The 14,840-nt window shown below is 42.1% G+C and overlaps 2 protein-coding genes across 5 annotated transcripts; one reads left to right on the plus strand and one right to left on the minus strand.

Moving 5' to 3' along the window:
- Positions 1-123: 123 nt before the first annotated feature.
- cUnh16orf46 (chromosome Un C16orf46 homolog) lies at positions 124-14,560 on the minus strand. Of its 4 annotated transcripts, XM_079621181.1 has the most exons (4): positions 11,727-14,560; positions 9,880-9,987; positions 8,688-8,892; positions 124-1,164 (listed from the first exon to the last, which is right to left on the minus strand). In XM_079621181.1, exons 3-4 carry the CDS (start codon positions 8,868-8,870, stop codon positions 316-318), a joined length of 1,032 nt encoding a protein of 343 aa, XP_079477307.1. In that variant the 5' UTR covers positions 8,871-8,892; positions 9,880-9,987; positions 11,727-14,560; the 3' UTR covers positions 124-315. The 4 variants fall into 4 exon arrangements, with proteins under 4 accessions (XP_079477307.1, XP_079477308.1, XP_079477306.1 ...); XM_079621182.1 differs by lacking the exon at positions 9,880-9,987 and having other exon boundaries at positions 8,688-8,918; XM_079621180.1 differs by lacking the exon at positions 11,727-14,560 and having other exon boundaries at positions 9,880-10,016.
- Positions 10,040-11,737, plus strand: LOC307003070 (protein phosphatase 1 regulatory subunit 3E). Its single transcript, XM_079621183.1, has one exon. It carries the CDS (start codon positions 10,059-10,061, stop codon positions 10,980-10,982), a length of 924 nt encoding a protein of 307 aa, XP_079477309.1. The 5' UTR covers positions 10,040-10,058; the 3' UTR covers positions 10,983-11,737.
- Positions 14,561-14,840: the final 280 nt, after the last annotated feature.

A 14,840-nucleotide genomic window follows, 5' to 3' on the forward strand; every position in this document is an offset into this window, starting at 1 on the left:
AATTTTCCCAGTTGTCATGGAATCTTATATCTTATTATTCAAAGCTACAGGATATGAAATACTATTCTGCTGTATAAGGACAGAAGATACTTTACTAGTTTGTACACATATAAAGCTGTTAATCAGATAAAAAAATTAAATTTTTATTTTTAATGGCATGGTTCTGAGTAAAAGTATCCTGCAGTCTCAAAAAAAAAGAACAATAATACTTGAATTATGTTGCACAATCATGACATCTTCATTTAGCACACATATAGTACAGTCTAAAAGGAATCACAACACCTAGAGTATTAACCTGTACTCCATTAGTAATATTCACACAGGCATGCGAACTCTAGTTCCAATCAGCATTAGTCGATGAGCTTCAGGTCTTTTCAGATCTCTTGTTTTGTGTCCAGAATACAATCTATAACTGGTGTTGTTTCTGGTGGAAGGCGTTGTCAATTCTTCCTGCCTGAGGTTTTGGCCCACAGTGCTGGAAGGTAATTCATACTTATTTTGAAAAGTGATGTTAAAAGTTGGTAGCATTTGAGTGCTGTCCTGGGATAGCCAATGTTTTGTGTTGGGAGATCCCTTAAACCTGTAGCTGTTCTCTCCTGGGATAAAGTTGAGGACCTCAACAACATTTCCTGTGGCACCAGCAGTGGCGGCATCAGTGGTCCCGGGCATCATGGCCTTGGTGACTTCTGCTTGGTGCCAGTCTCTTTTAAAAACACTGTTGCTCCCTAGGTTTCTGGACTCTCGGACAGGTGGCAACACACTAACGCTTCTGATGCTAAAAGCAACTCTCTTTTCCTTCACCATTTGACATGGTTCGGTATGGTAATGGCAGACTGATGGTAATTTGTTTTGTTTACACTGTTCATCTCCAGAAAGCAATTTGTTGACTAATGGCCCTGACATATTTTGCAGAGATAGCCTGAAAGAGTATAGTTCATCTGAGGAGGTAGGGGGACGAATGGTATTTTCGGTTTCCTTTGCAAGATCCTGAAGGGTTGGTGCAGTTTTCAGAGCATTTCCAGCTGGGTAATAAATGGGCAGATCAGAAAGTTTAAGGTCTGCACACAGGAGACAGTGAGAGTCTATGATGTCTTGCTTGTTTTTCCCCTTCCTTTGCAGTTGAAGTAATACAGCAAAAGGGGGCAATCTCCCCCAACCTTCAACCTATTAAAAAAATGCAGTTTGTAACTGAATTTATGCAATATTTAAAATGTGAGAACACTATTGAAGCTGCATCTGAAATGTATACCACAAAAAGTTTACAAAGACTTTACACAGAAAATGCATTTTCAGTTACTGTTCAATGCTGCACAGAGAGACCTTGCATTTACACACAGTATAACTTCAGAAATAATGTTAGTTAATGTGTAAACATATGAGTAAAGATAATTGCGACTTTTTATCTCATAATTATGATTAAATAATTGTGAGTTTACATCTTGCAATTATGACTTTTTCTAGTTATGTCAGAATAGTAAAATATAAATTTTCATATATCGCAACTGCAGAGCCCCAAAAAAGACGTGGTGGAAAAAAATATGAAATGGGAGGAAAAATAGTATGTTAGTGCTTTTGCGTTCTCTCGCAAAATGTTTGCGTTTTCCTGACAAACTGTCTAATTGCTCGCAAAACTTTTGTGTTCTTTGCGATTGAAGCAACGTTTCTCAGGGGAACGTAAACATAATTTTGCGAATGAATGGAAAGTTTCTCGTGGTGGGAAAGCAAAACATTTGCCAAATAATTTTTCCTCCAGTCTTATTGTGTCTTTACACAGAATTTGTAGCAACCCATAACTTGGTTGTGTAAAGATGATATAGGCCTACACAACACAATTGATGATTGTCAATAATAAAATAAATATTTATACTTAAGATATTAGAAGTTTGACGTTGTTTGGATTAGAAATGTCCTTATATCGGTAAAAGAAGCACTTAGAAGGTTGTAGTTTAAAAACGTACTTGGTTACTATCGTAACCTCGGTTCCCTGAGAGTAGGGAACGAGTATTGCGTAGCTAATACGCAGTGAGGAAACTCCTTTTCCTCAATAATACTGAAGCCTTAAATGTAAAACGCATTTGCAGCTGCACAGAGAGTGTCTGGCTCACTCATTGGCTGTGCTGCAGCAACTGCACATCCAATGGCGTGGCGCCTCTGACGTGTGCGCCAATGAGCTAGCAGCGCACGGTCACACGTCAGAGACTGGACGTCTAGACCTATATTATCGCCAGAAACAGCCATTATAGCAGGTTTAATCGACTGAAGCGACAACTTGCCATGTTACTATAGTGCGGCCGGCTACGCAATACTCGTTCCCTACTCTCAGGGAACCGAGGTTACGATAGTAACCGAGTACGTTCCCTTTCGAGAACGGTCACTTGAGAACCGTACCTGGTACGTTAATGAAGCTAAACTAAAGTAAAAAGCATTTGTTCTCACATGTCTTTATAAAGCGAGTGAATCAGTCCGGCATCGCGTGGTTATCGTGTAAACACAACACAGTCAATAACTCAATTATAGCCATGTATTTCACATTGAAACATTTACTTTCATTTTACACTACCAGCAGCCCATATGACAGAGATTGCCACAGTGGAGGACGGCATATTGGTATCGTTGTCAGTCGTTGTCATGAAGAAATCCTGTAAAACCTTGTCGCTTCCATAACGTCAGAGCCATCATCGACGACTGATGACGTATCGGGTTTATGAAGGGCTGTTCCATTTCGTAGGGGAATATTCCAACCCCTTGGCCATTGTAACTCTGTTTTAAGGGCCAAGGGGTACACTCGAAAACAAGGCGTAGGGGCAAGGGGTGAATTGGGATTGAGCCTTAGTACAAGGGATATCTGAACCGGCCAAGACGGGTTTTATGAGATTAATGGATAATGTGCTTATGAACATTAAGCGACCGGACACCGTCGGGTCTTAATCATACTGAAAGGACCTTAGCCTGCAGGGAAGGTACCTCCATGTTGTAAAACCTCCATGTGGTATCCACTCTCCCTGACCCGTTTGATGACCCGAGGGATCATCGAGACGGGGGGAAACGCATAAAGGGGGTGGTTGGGCCAGTGATGGGCCAATGCGTCCCGGTCCTTCGACAAGAACGCTGGGCAGTGAGTGTTGGTTCCGGAGGCGAAGAGGTCGACCTCGGCCTCACCGAACACACTCCTTAGCAGACTGACCGTCTGAGGGTTCAGGGACCACTCGCCTGGGGTCGCCCTCATGCTTTGAGGGCCAAAACAACTGCTTTCAATTCTAGGCAGTTGATATGTAAGCTCTGCACCGTGCTCGACCAGAGGCCGGAGGCAGGCTTGCCCTCGTGCAGTGCTCCCCAACCGAGGCTGGAATTATCTGTGAAAACCACTTTCCTCCTGGAAGTCACCCCCATGGTCACACCCTCGTGGTACCAGTCCTGAGCCCGCCAGGGAACCAGGGTCCGTAAACAACCGTGATTCACCGTGATGCGCAGGCTTCCTGACTGCCATGCATGGGTTGGTACACGGCGCTTGAGCCACTGTTGCAGTGGGTGCATGTGGAGTAATCCCATACAGAGTACTGACGATGCGGCTGACATGAGACAGAGAAGTTTCTGAAACTTCATTAGGGTTGCGCGTTCGCCCGCCTTGAAGGAGGCTGCCAGTCGCTGTATAGAGAGCGTGCGCTCCAGTGTAAGCCGCGCTCTCATTGTTGTAGAGTCGATAACTGTGCCCAGAAAGATCACACTCAGGCTGGGATTCAGTTTGCTCTTGGATAAGTTGATCTTGAGACCCAGACATTCTAAATGGGTGAGAATCAAAGATATGTGTGTCAAAATTTAGTTTCTCAACTGTGACAGGACCAGCCAGTCGTCGAGATAATTTAGCACGCGCACTCCCTGATGCCTCAGAGGAGAAAGCACCACGTCCATGCACTTTGTATATGTAGAAGAAAAAGAAAAAAGAAAGCCTAATTGGACAGACGAGGAGAAATGCATTCTTCTTGACGAATATGGTAAAAGAAAAACAATTTTGAAAAGCAAACTAAATCCTAATGTAAGTCCCAGAAACCCAGAAACAGTGGGAAGAAATAACGGAAAAAATTAATGCAAGGAATCTTAATGTGAAGAGGGCGGTTCAGGAAGTCCTTAAAAAATACGAAAACATCTCTGTGGTCGCAAAAAAAAAGCTGATTTTAGCGATGTCAAATATTGCGCGTCGATCAAAACGGTATTCTTGCAACTATTTTTCATCGCTAAGATGGTCCAAAGGGTTCTCCCTATCCCAAAAAATTCTTCTTGGCACATAATGATCTTCAGCTTGTTCCATAAATTCAGCCATGCCGTCTTATTTTTGTCCGCATTACTCTTAAGGTTTTGATTTCCAAACCTTCCAAACAAGTTATACTTAGGGAAATGACCGTTAACGCTTAACGCTTTTTAAGGGATTACTTAAGTGAAAAAAACAGCATTTAAGGGAAATTCTAACACTTAAGGGTTTATTTAAAACTTATAAGGGTCTAAGTAACACTTAAGGGTTTATTTCTGCAATACCCTTAGGTTAAGGGAAAATTACACTCAAGGTGCTTTATGCAACCGGGCACAGGGCCTTTGTGGCTAGGGTTTGACACATGTGCCTGTTTCCTACGATAAATGATTCTCCAGCCGCCTGAGCTGAACAGGGAGCTGTGAGAAACTTTCTTTGCTTCGAGGGTGGTCCGGCTAGCGCGAGACACAAGCTCTCTCTTTTCGCCCCCCGATGCTAGGAAATCTTTGGAGGCCTAGCGTCGAGCACGATGCTGGGCCGGGGGCCCTGGTGGCAGGTAGCGCTTAGCTGGTCGCGACTGGCGGCTGTATTAGCCGCAGGGCAGGGCTGAGAGGCCTGCTTTGCCGGTTTCGCTGGCTGAGGAGAAGGCGACGCGGTCTTAGGCCTACTTGACGAGGAGCTGGCCCGTTTCGGCAGGAAGTGTCGCATAGCCTGGGACGACTTCTGCGCTGCAGGGGTACCTCTCCGAAAAACTCTTAAACGCAGGGCCGAAGAGGCCGGAGCTGGAAACAGGGGCGTCGAGGAACATAGTTGTCCGCGTCCTTTATCTTGGTGAGATTCAGCCACAGGTGGCGCTCAAGCAGGACGAGGTTAGCCATACCCCTCCCGATAGCCTGTGCTGTAGCTTTGGTAGCCCACAAAGCTAGGTCCGTGGCATTTCGGAGGTCCCGGAAGGCCTTGGAAGCTGGGCCAGACTCATCCATTGCCTGGAGGAGTTTGGCCTGGTAGACCTGTAGCACGGCCATCATGTGCAGGGCCGAGGCAGCCTGGCCGGAGGCGGAGTAAGCGCGTCCAGCGAGGGGTGATGTGTTTCGGCACGGCTTGGTTGGGTGCACCACTCTAGTTCTCAGGCTAGCAACGGTGTGCGGGCACAGATGAGCGACCACGGCCTCTTCGAGGGGCGGCAACGACTTGTAGCCCTTCTACAACCGAAGAACCCACACGTGCAGAGTGGGGAGCACGCCATGATTTAGTCAGTTCTTCATGCACCTCCGGAAAAAATAGCGCAGGTCTTTGGCGAGGGGCCTGCTGGTGCCCCATCAGAAACCAGCCGTCTAACCGACTTCGAGGCGAATCCTTGGGTGCGGCCCACTCGAGCTTGAGGTCCGAGGCGGCCTTGGTGAGGACCCGAAGCATCCCCGAGTCAGAGTTAGTCCTGGTGGCTGAGACGCTGGCGCCAGACAGAGAAGCGATGGGTTCGCTAACCTCGCTCGCTAACCTCCATGCTCTCGGGTTGCCGTTGGCTGCGGCGCTTCTTTTTTTCAGGCAGAAGTAGGGCGGGAAAAGGAAGAGCGGAAAAAGCAGTGTCGAGAGTTAGCCGCAGCACCGAGACAGGCATGAGCTTGCAGAACGAGCAGCCGCCGGAGGAGAGCGCAGCGTGAGAAACTCCCAGGCATGAGATGCACTCCGCGTGTCCGTCGGCCTCGCGCAGATGGCATCCGCACGTGGAGCATGACGAGCGAGGCATTTGCAACAACGCTCATGGTTCTTTTAGGCTGTGTGAACGCAACGGCGAACACACAGTAAATGCACTAAAAAGGATATAGCGTTGATCGTCGGATGGCCACAGGAGAGCGGCAACAGGAGGAAGAACGACTTCTGAGAGAAGGTGTTCGCTGCTGTAGACGGCTCGCTCAAGCTGAGAAGGGCTTGTTTTCACGGCGAAGGCTTTCAGAGGATTCAGAGACGTGAAGTATGTCGCTGAAGGAGATAGATCTGCTATAATGGCTGTGTCCGGTGATAATATAGGTCTAGACCACGCCCAATTTGGCGGTGTCTGACGTGTGACGGTGCGCTGCTAGCTCATTGGCACACACGTCAGAGGCGCCACGCCATTGGATGTGCAGTTGCTACAGCACAGCTGCAGGCAGACACTCTTTATGCTAGCTGTGCAGCTGCAAATGCGTTTTACATTTTAGGCTTTAGTATTTTCGGGGAAAAGGAGTTTCCCCACTGCGTATTAACTACGCAATACGAAGTGACCCTTCTCGAAAGGGAACACTCTGTCAGCTAAACATTAAGTCAGAATGTTTATTTTTAAACCACAACCCTCTAATGTCTGAATGCTGTAGTTTAAAACTAAACATTCTGACAAAAGACAGAGTGAGCATTAAGTCAGTTACGCTGGGTTCACACTGGACGCGGAAGCGGCGCGGAACGGAAAATCACGCGCGCTCCGGCGCGTGCCTGTTCACACCAGACGCGTATTCTTTGCACGAGGTCGACAAGCGCTTCTGCTCAGTTGTTGTTTATTCAGAGCTATTTTTATCATGGGTAAGTAAATAACCTCATAAAATGAATACACCATGTTTCTGTAACCAAGAAGTTTGTACACTTCTTTTATTAATCCGTTGTCGAGACACACACGCAGCCAGAGAGAGAATATGGTAGACAGTAGTGTAGATATACCGTTGAAATATACATCCTCTCTTCAAATTTATTAAATCTTTTTTCCTCTTCCTGTTTTCCAGTGTGAGTAATTTGACATCATGCATTTTCACTTATCAACTCCTGCCTGCCTCTCTCTCTCGCTGTTTCCCTGTTTGTTTGTGTGTTCTCGCGGTATTTTAATTAGAAAATTGACACGGATCACTCGTGGCTCGCTCAAAAAATAGACCAGACGCCGAAACTGGCGCTTCACGGTGCGGTGTGAACGACACCATAGGTTAACATGGGCGCCGAAAGGAAGCGGCCTCCGTTCCGCGTCGCTTCTGCGTGCGGTGTGAACCCGGCGTTACACTGTTTACTTCTGAATATTTTATTCACGACCATCATTTGTAGTAGCCTATTTACTTCTGAATATTATATTTTATTCACAGCCATCATTTGAAGCCTATTCACAAACTGTTTCCTCAAGCGTAGCGTTTTCTCTGAGTTCACTGAGTAGCCTGCTCCCTCAATCGTTATGCTTATTTGTGGATGTTAACTGAATCTGCAAGTCAGCTACGCTGTTTACTTCTGAATGTTATATTTCATTCTGGTGCGCTTAACGTTATCGCTACTGTGTAATAGTAGCCTACATGCTATTGACCAACTAAACATACCCTATTCAATGCGTTTACAGTCTCTTTCACGGCCATTATTTGTAGTAGCCTATTCACAACTAACTTCTAATAGACAAAAATAGCTTTTCTCGGAGTTCACTGTGTAGCCTGCTCCAGCCAAGGTCTGAACTTCCCCTGAATCGTTGCGCTTATTCATTTGTGGATGTTAAAGCAGAGCTATGCAGTTTCGGGAATTTCTTCGCTGTATTTTCGCTTTTTGCTCGCAGGTTTCTCTATAGAGCTCCCCCTACAGCTTTGGAATAGATATTTGACAACACTGTCAAAAAACTTGTTGGCGACTCTCAGATCAGATACCAGAGGCTAGTAGATCAACGACATCAAAACAGATGGGAAATTCTTTAAAACGTCGTCTTCATTCGGGTTCGAACAGCGTGAGGGAGCGCAATAATGATAGAATTTTAGTAAAAAAAAATTGCCGTAAAGCAATTCTTTACATCGCGAGACCTGATATCACGTGATACTTCCTGACGCGGCGTCCGGTGGCCCACCGGCTCAAAGTTGCAAGTGTGTTTTTTCCGCTCACATGCGATAGAGGGGTGCGAAACGACCACCATTCAACCTGAAAAAAGTTATATAACCATTCCAATGACTCCGAAGCTGTTCGGTTAATGTTAAAAACCTGCATAGTTCACCTTTAACTGAATCTGTAAGTCAGCTACAATGTTTAATTCTGAATATTATATTTTATTCTGGTGCGCTTAACGTTATTGTTTTCTCAGAGTTTAGGCTACTGTGTAATAGTAGGCTATTCAGCAACTCAAACATACCAAACCAACATTTACTAAAAACACACACAAAACAACACACTGTGTGTTGTTCTAAATGTTAGTAATTTATTCACAATTTCTATATAAATAATTATTTTATTATTGTCATAATATATGAGATTAAAAGTTGAAGTATATTATATATCATATTGAATTATATAATTCATTTCCATATAGTAAACAATTAATGACAAAATATAGCAGATACAAAAAGGTACATCGAGTGTGATATACATACCGGTACCTAAATAATAAACAGCAATGTAAAAAAAAACAGATTAGGGGAAAGCACTCAGAATAAGTGTGTAAGTTAATTCTGTTAATTTGACTCACAGCGTCTTCCCAGCCAGTGCGGCTCTGAGACATGTTCTCCCTGCAATAATCCTCTTCACTGAGATCCAACAACTCATTGACATACTGTCTGCACGACTCTGTGTTCCCTTTTGCGCTGTCAATCGTCGCATGTTGTTTCTCAACATCAGTTTCGTCTGATGCACAGGCTTCGGTAATGTTCATTCCGGACAGCTTCAATCACAGTCTAAGACACAACAACGACAACAATTTCTGCAAAGATAATTTGAGCCTTGAGGTAACTTACCTCTCATTATGATTTAACGTTAGGCTAATTACCATAATGTACTACTACAGAAAGACTGAAACACAGCAAATACATGCGTATGCGTCATACAAATAAAACATGCAATAAGTAGTCTAAATAACTTAAACTGCCAACTTACGTTGTTTTTACAACTCTAAAATCTTGAATTTAGTACTGTTAGTGGAAACTAAAAAAAAGTTTAAATGCATAAAATGGTATTTTGTTTAAAGTAACTGTGTGAACGGATGTTTGGAGTCATGTTGTCATGACAACCGTTGGAGAGGATGACGTAGTGGAAAAAATACGAGGCTCATGTCGGCATGGCATGTCGACACTTAAGATGCGTCTGAGGCTGAGCCTTGCCCTTGTTAAAATCAAATTATGTTAAAACGAAATTCATTATTGCTTATACAATTGTGTTATAGTTTTGGTTAATTATTTAGTAATATGAGCTTTCCATTTGAGGCATTTAGAATGTGTATATTATTTTATTGTCGTATGCTTATTTTTTCCCCACATGAATCCCTCTTTTAGCTTTACAGAATGAATACCGGAGAGCAGATATGGCATGTAAATGAATAGGTTTCCCAAGCGTTTTTAAAAAACAAAGTCTGTTTTACTCAGAAGTGCCATTGCGGCGTTGTATCTAGTGTGAGACGTGATCCAACGCACGGACTGTGTGTTGCTCAGGGGGGTGTGGCAGCCAGAGAATTCAACTATGGTGACGATGGAGCTCATGCATATTAATTAGATACGAGCCTTTCTTCGCTTATTGGCTGAAAGGTCCGCGATGGTAGTGAGTGCTAGTCAGCTGGCGTATTAACAAAGCTTATTTGGCTTATGAATATTAGGTACGTTTCTTGACCTCACGATTGTCGAAGGTTACCAAGAAACGTCGCTTTGACCTAATTAATATTCATAACCTACAGCTTTGCCATAGTAGGATTCAGCCGGCAGCAGCAGCATTCATCCACTAAGATTGGTTCAGGTCTCCGCAGTACCATCAACGGTCGTAGCTTCCACTCTTCCAGTAGCCTATAATGCAGAAGGACACTTAACATCAGACCTCAACTGAAACATACTTAAAGGATTTTGCAGACTATTTTATGGAAACCGATGCTGTGGTGGTAATGCTGCCTCCCAAGAACTGCATCGCCAGAAACTACAGTTGTATGGCTGGGCTGTTCGGAAGCTTAGCAGCATCAGAGCAAACGCTGGAGGACGGAGAAGAAGACATGGAGGGAGAGGAGGATATGAATGGAGACTGTGAACGATTAGAAATCAGCGTAGTGAATAAAAAGCCGAGAGGAAGAGAGTCATTCCTGAAGCCTCCACTAAGCCCGACACTGCGCCGCAGGTGCAAGTCTCTCCCCACACCGGCTGAAAGAGCCAAATTAGAGATCGCACGAAAACGGAGCCCAAGCTGTCAAAAAAAGGTACGATTCGCTGACGCTCTGGGACTGGACCTGATTTCTATCAAACACTTCGATGACACAGATATGCCTGAGGTTCCAGAACGCATCATTGACAGATTCAAAAAAGCCAGAGCTCTCCACTTGAATAACTTCGACAAGTCCAACACATCAAGCCAGTCGGTGTTTATGGAGCTGCTCTTCACCAATCCAGGATCCCAGCCGGACTTCCTGGACAGAGTTCTAGCAGTGAAGGTTTTACTGGAGTCTGTTCAGGCTGATGAGTTCAGCATCTCGGGGATCGTGCGAGTTCTTAATTTGGCTTTCGAGAAAAATGTCTATTTGAGGTACACCTTAAATAACTGGACAACATTTGTGGATATTCTGGCGTATTACGTCCCCCGTTCTTGTGACGGACACACGGACAAATTTAGCTTCAAAATCATCACCCCGACCTTTCTGGAGTTTGGGGGAACACTGCAGTTCGCCATCAGGTACTGTGTCGGAGGAGGTGAATTTTGGGACAACAACAATGGAAGTAATTACAGAGTAAGACGCCACAGGTTTAAAATTTCGCCTCCGAGGGAATGGGAAAACGGTTGGATCCATTTTATTTAGTAGCCTACGCGATTCAGCCGTTCCGCCATGACGATGCTTGGCTCGGGAATATTAATTATGTGACGAGCCTTCCATTGGCGAATTGGCTAAGTAATAATCATGAGCCAAGCCTTCGTCATAGTAATCTCTCCGACAGTTAACGTTACACTGAGGTTGACCTTCCATGAAAAACGTAGCATACATACCACAAATTCGTAAACTGAACACCATTGTTTGTTGTTTGTCTGTGCTTTTTTTGTCGTAAAGTGAACACCATTGTTTGTTGTTTGTATGTGCTTTTTGTCGTGGTTTAATTGATGTCAGGTAGAGAAAGGGAAATTAAATATATGTCAGTAGCTGCAACCGTAAATTTGGGCAGACTCTGAATTTTAGCACCAGTTTATGATTAAAAAACAAACAAAAAATGTGTAAGCTATGTAGCCATGTTATATTATTGTAATCGCTGAACACACACCGAAGACCGAACACTTTTGGTTGCGTTCTTCAGCCTGAGGGGGGCGCTCTAATGTTGATTGACAAGTGCTAAGTGTTAAGTGCACACGACACGCGCATATAACGTTATTTTAGTTATTGACTCCGAATGTTTTAACATATTACAAGTTGTGGAGGAATTCCAGTGAGAAAAATAAAGCCGTACCTATTCTCAAACATAAAACAAACACGGCTAGGCTATTCACACGTCCTTTCTTTAATGTAACACGCTACTCTACATAAGAAGAACAGACATGCCAACTAGTTACTGACCTGATGCAGACTAGACTACTATACACATAGCTGATTGATATTGTCTTGGTCTGGAGCGAGGTTTATGTAAACTAACGTGAAAATAAGCAGGGCAGGAAATGCCTCAATGGCTCTCAATTAGAGCGCGCTGTAGTTCCATTTTTCAACACAGATTTACATTGGGAAAATTGTGGGGCGCTGTAGAGCTGGGGAAAACTCATGCACCCGCTGACTCGCCTAGTATAAAATTTTGTATAAATAATTAATAAATTAGGCTAATTATTCAAATTAATACATTGTTATATATCCTGCTCACATTACGACATAAAATAGCCTTTAAAAAAATCAGAAAATATATTTATTGCAGAAATCTGACCAATTTTACAATGTAGGCTAATATTGAGTTTATAGAGGTCTATTATGTTTTTACACATTCCCTTACAGACGAGCCGCGGCTGGTCAGATAACTAACTACCAAGTGACGAATGTAACATTAGGCATATTTACATCGGTGTAAATCTGATTGTTTAGCATGTTTGTTTGTACATGGATGGTCATAGAGACAAAACCCCGGTCTGCATTCATTAAAAAGTGCAGGACCATTTAAATTAACCCAGCATTTGAATTTAGCTTCAATGCATGTAATAGGATATTGTGTAATAATTACATAATCCCCAGTGTGCCTGTTATTCTTCAGTTCATGTGAAATCATGTTGCTTCAGCATCACTGTGCTTGCTTCACATTAAATTGCAGCTAAGGGTATAAATGTTAGGCTACATCCAAGGACAATTCTGAAATAATAAATCAAACCTTTTAGATGATAGAGACAAGTAAGTTTACAAAGCCAGATGACTTGCTGTTAGCAACCATGTGCAGCAGTTAACTTAAACACACAATTTCTGATCCTTAGGAAACAAACAGGCTATTGATTTTGTATCTTACTATTAAAGTCAGCATGAAACTACCCTATCTCTTAAAGGGATAGTCCACCCAAAAATAAATAATTATTTCACCATTTACTCACCCTCATGCTACCCCAGATGTGTATCTTTAGATGAACACAAACTATGTCTTTTTTTTTTTTCTTTTTTTTTACAAATATCTCTGAGTGTTTGAGTGTCCAAATGCTGACGCTTCAAAAAGCACACACGGATATTGAAAAATTCCTACACCCAATCCATATGACTCCAGTGGATGAATCTTCTGGAGCAAAACGATAGGTGTAAGAAAAATACTTATAGTTTTAACTTCTTAAAACTATAAACCATCACTTCCAGTGAGCTGCCATACGAACCTTAACAAAAACTGTATTTTTATTTATTTATTTTTGGCGTGGACTATCCCTTTAAAGCACGTTATTGGTCTTATTGTGAAAGATTCATCCTTGCATAATATTTGTTGTTGTTGTTGTAATCTTTAATCTAATCATAGCTTGGTCTTCCTGTGATATGATTTATTCTCTTTTTAATCAGATCATTATATTTCTTGAACATATTGAAGAAATATTTTTTTGGAACAAAACCAAATGAGTATAGGTATTTTCAGGGATAATTAACATAAACAATATAAAGCCCAGTATCAGCTTTCATGCTGAAACGGTAGAAAGTGTTTAATATACCTCACATTGTGTAAGCTACAGTATGTCTTGGCTGAGCCAAGCGTTATTTTTTAGTTACTTAGGTTTAGTAAAGTATTTCAAGCCATACCTGTAATTTGGTCATCTCAATAGATTTCAGTGGTGAAAGCACATTAAAACGGTTAGGCCTACATCAAAGAATGTTCCTATTACCTGTAGGTTTAGGCTTGTGAACTATTGCCACCTGAGATACAAGACAGGGCAGATTCAAGGACTTCCTGATCCTCTTGTGCTCTGCTACAGTGTGTTGAACATAGAAAATGATGTCACCGAAACAGCATATTTCATTAGTGCTCTATTGAAACATTTTGAGCCATGAGTCAAAATTGAAGCACTTTTCTTTAAGATTTTTTTTGGGTCTTCAGCAGCACTTTTGAGAAGTTTATTACTGAATGACAAATGATTGTAACGCTGAACCTTTTGCAAAGTATGAATAGAGCATCTGCCCGAAAAGTTATACAGTGTATTCAGAAAGGATTCAGAACCCTTATTTTTTCACATTTTGTCATGTTGCCGACGTATACTAAAATAAACATGATCCAGAGAAATGGGATGCACCTGAACTAAATTTCAAGTGTCATAGCAAAGGGTTTGAATACATATGTCAATATGATATTTCAGCTTTTATCCTTTTTATCTTGATCTGAATACTTTCTGAATACATGTGTATGTATATTGGGTAAAAGACTTGCACAAATGAACATCCTGTTTTGTTTAACATCCAAACATCCATTCTTTGTAATGTTTTATTTATTACTGGCCTGTTTATTCTTCTTCAGTCATTCTTCTTTAGTCACTCTTTCAAAGTAGGGATTTGTGACAGTTTGGAGGCAAATCGAAGGAATAAGCTTTCTATTTTAAGTTCTTGTTGTACTGTTGTATTGTTTAAAGGTAACTTGATCCTTGTGGAAGAAAAACCTGAAATGAACTCTTCACAAATTACATTGTTTGTTTTAACCTATGCAATACCTGTATTTAATGTTTCGGTTTTGGTATTGTATCACTATGTCATGTTGTTAATCATTGTTTTACTTTTGAATAGTAATTATGTGTCTTCTGCTTGCATGGACAAAAATTGCCAGGTATCAAAAATCACTGTAATACCTCATTGTTTCAGGGTGATGGGGGAAACTCACACACCTCAATTCTCTGTGTTTGCTAATAAAATGCTGTTTTGGTAAAGTGTGGTCACTTGAAGTCATGTAAACCCCTACTCAGTCAGAACTTAGTGAACATCACTTTCAAAATGTTCATCATTCACTTGGACAGCCAGGATTCTGTCTTCTATTTTTTTTCTTAAGATAAAATAATAAATTACAATTTAAATTTGCAGTGTTTTGGCAATCTTTTCTCTTGGTTTTCCTCAATAGAATTAAAGGTTTTCATGCTCCAGGGCTGGGCTATATGGCCAAACAGGTGAACATTTCACAAACCTAAGGTAGAATATTAAAAAAAAATATTTATACTTTATACTGAATTCTTTATACTTTTTCAGTCT

Source organism: Phoxinus phoxinus, assembly GCF_949152265.1.
Source record: "Phoxinus phoxinus genome assembly, chromosome: 8".
NCBI lineage: Eukaryota > Metazoa > Chordata > Actinopteri > Cypriniformes > Leuciscidae > Phoxinus > Phoxinus phoxinus.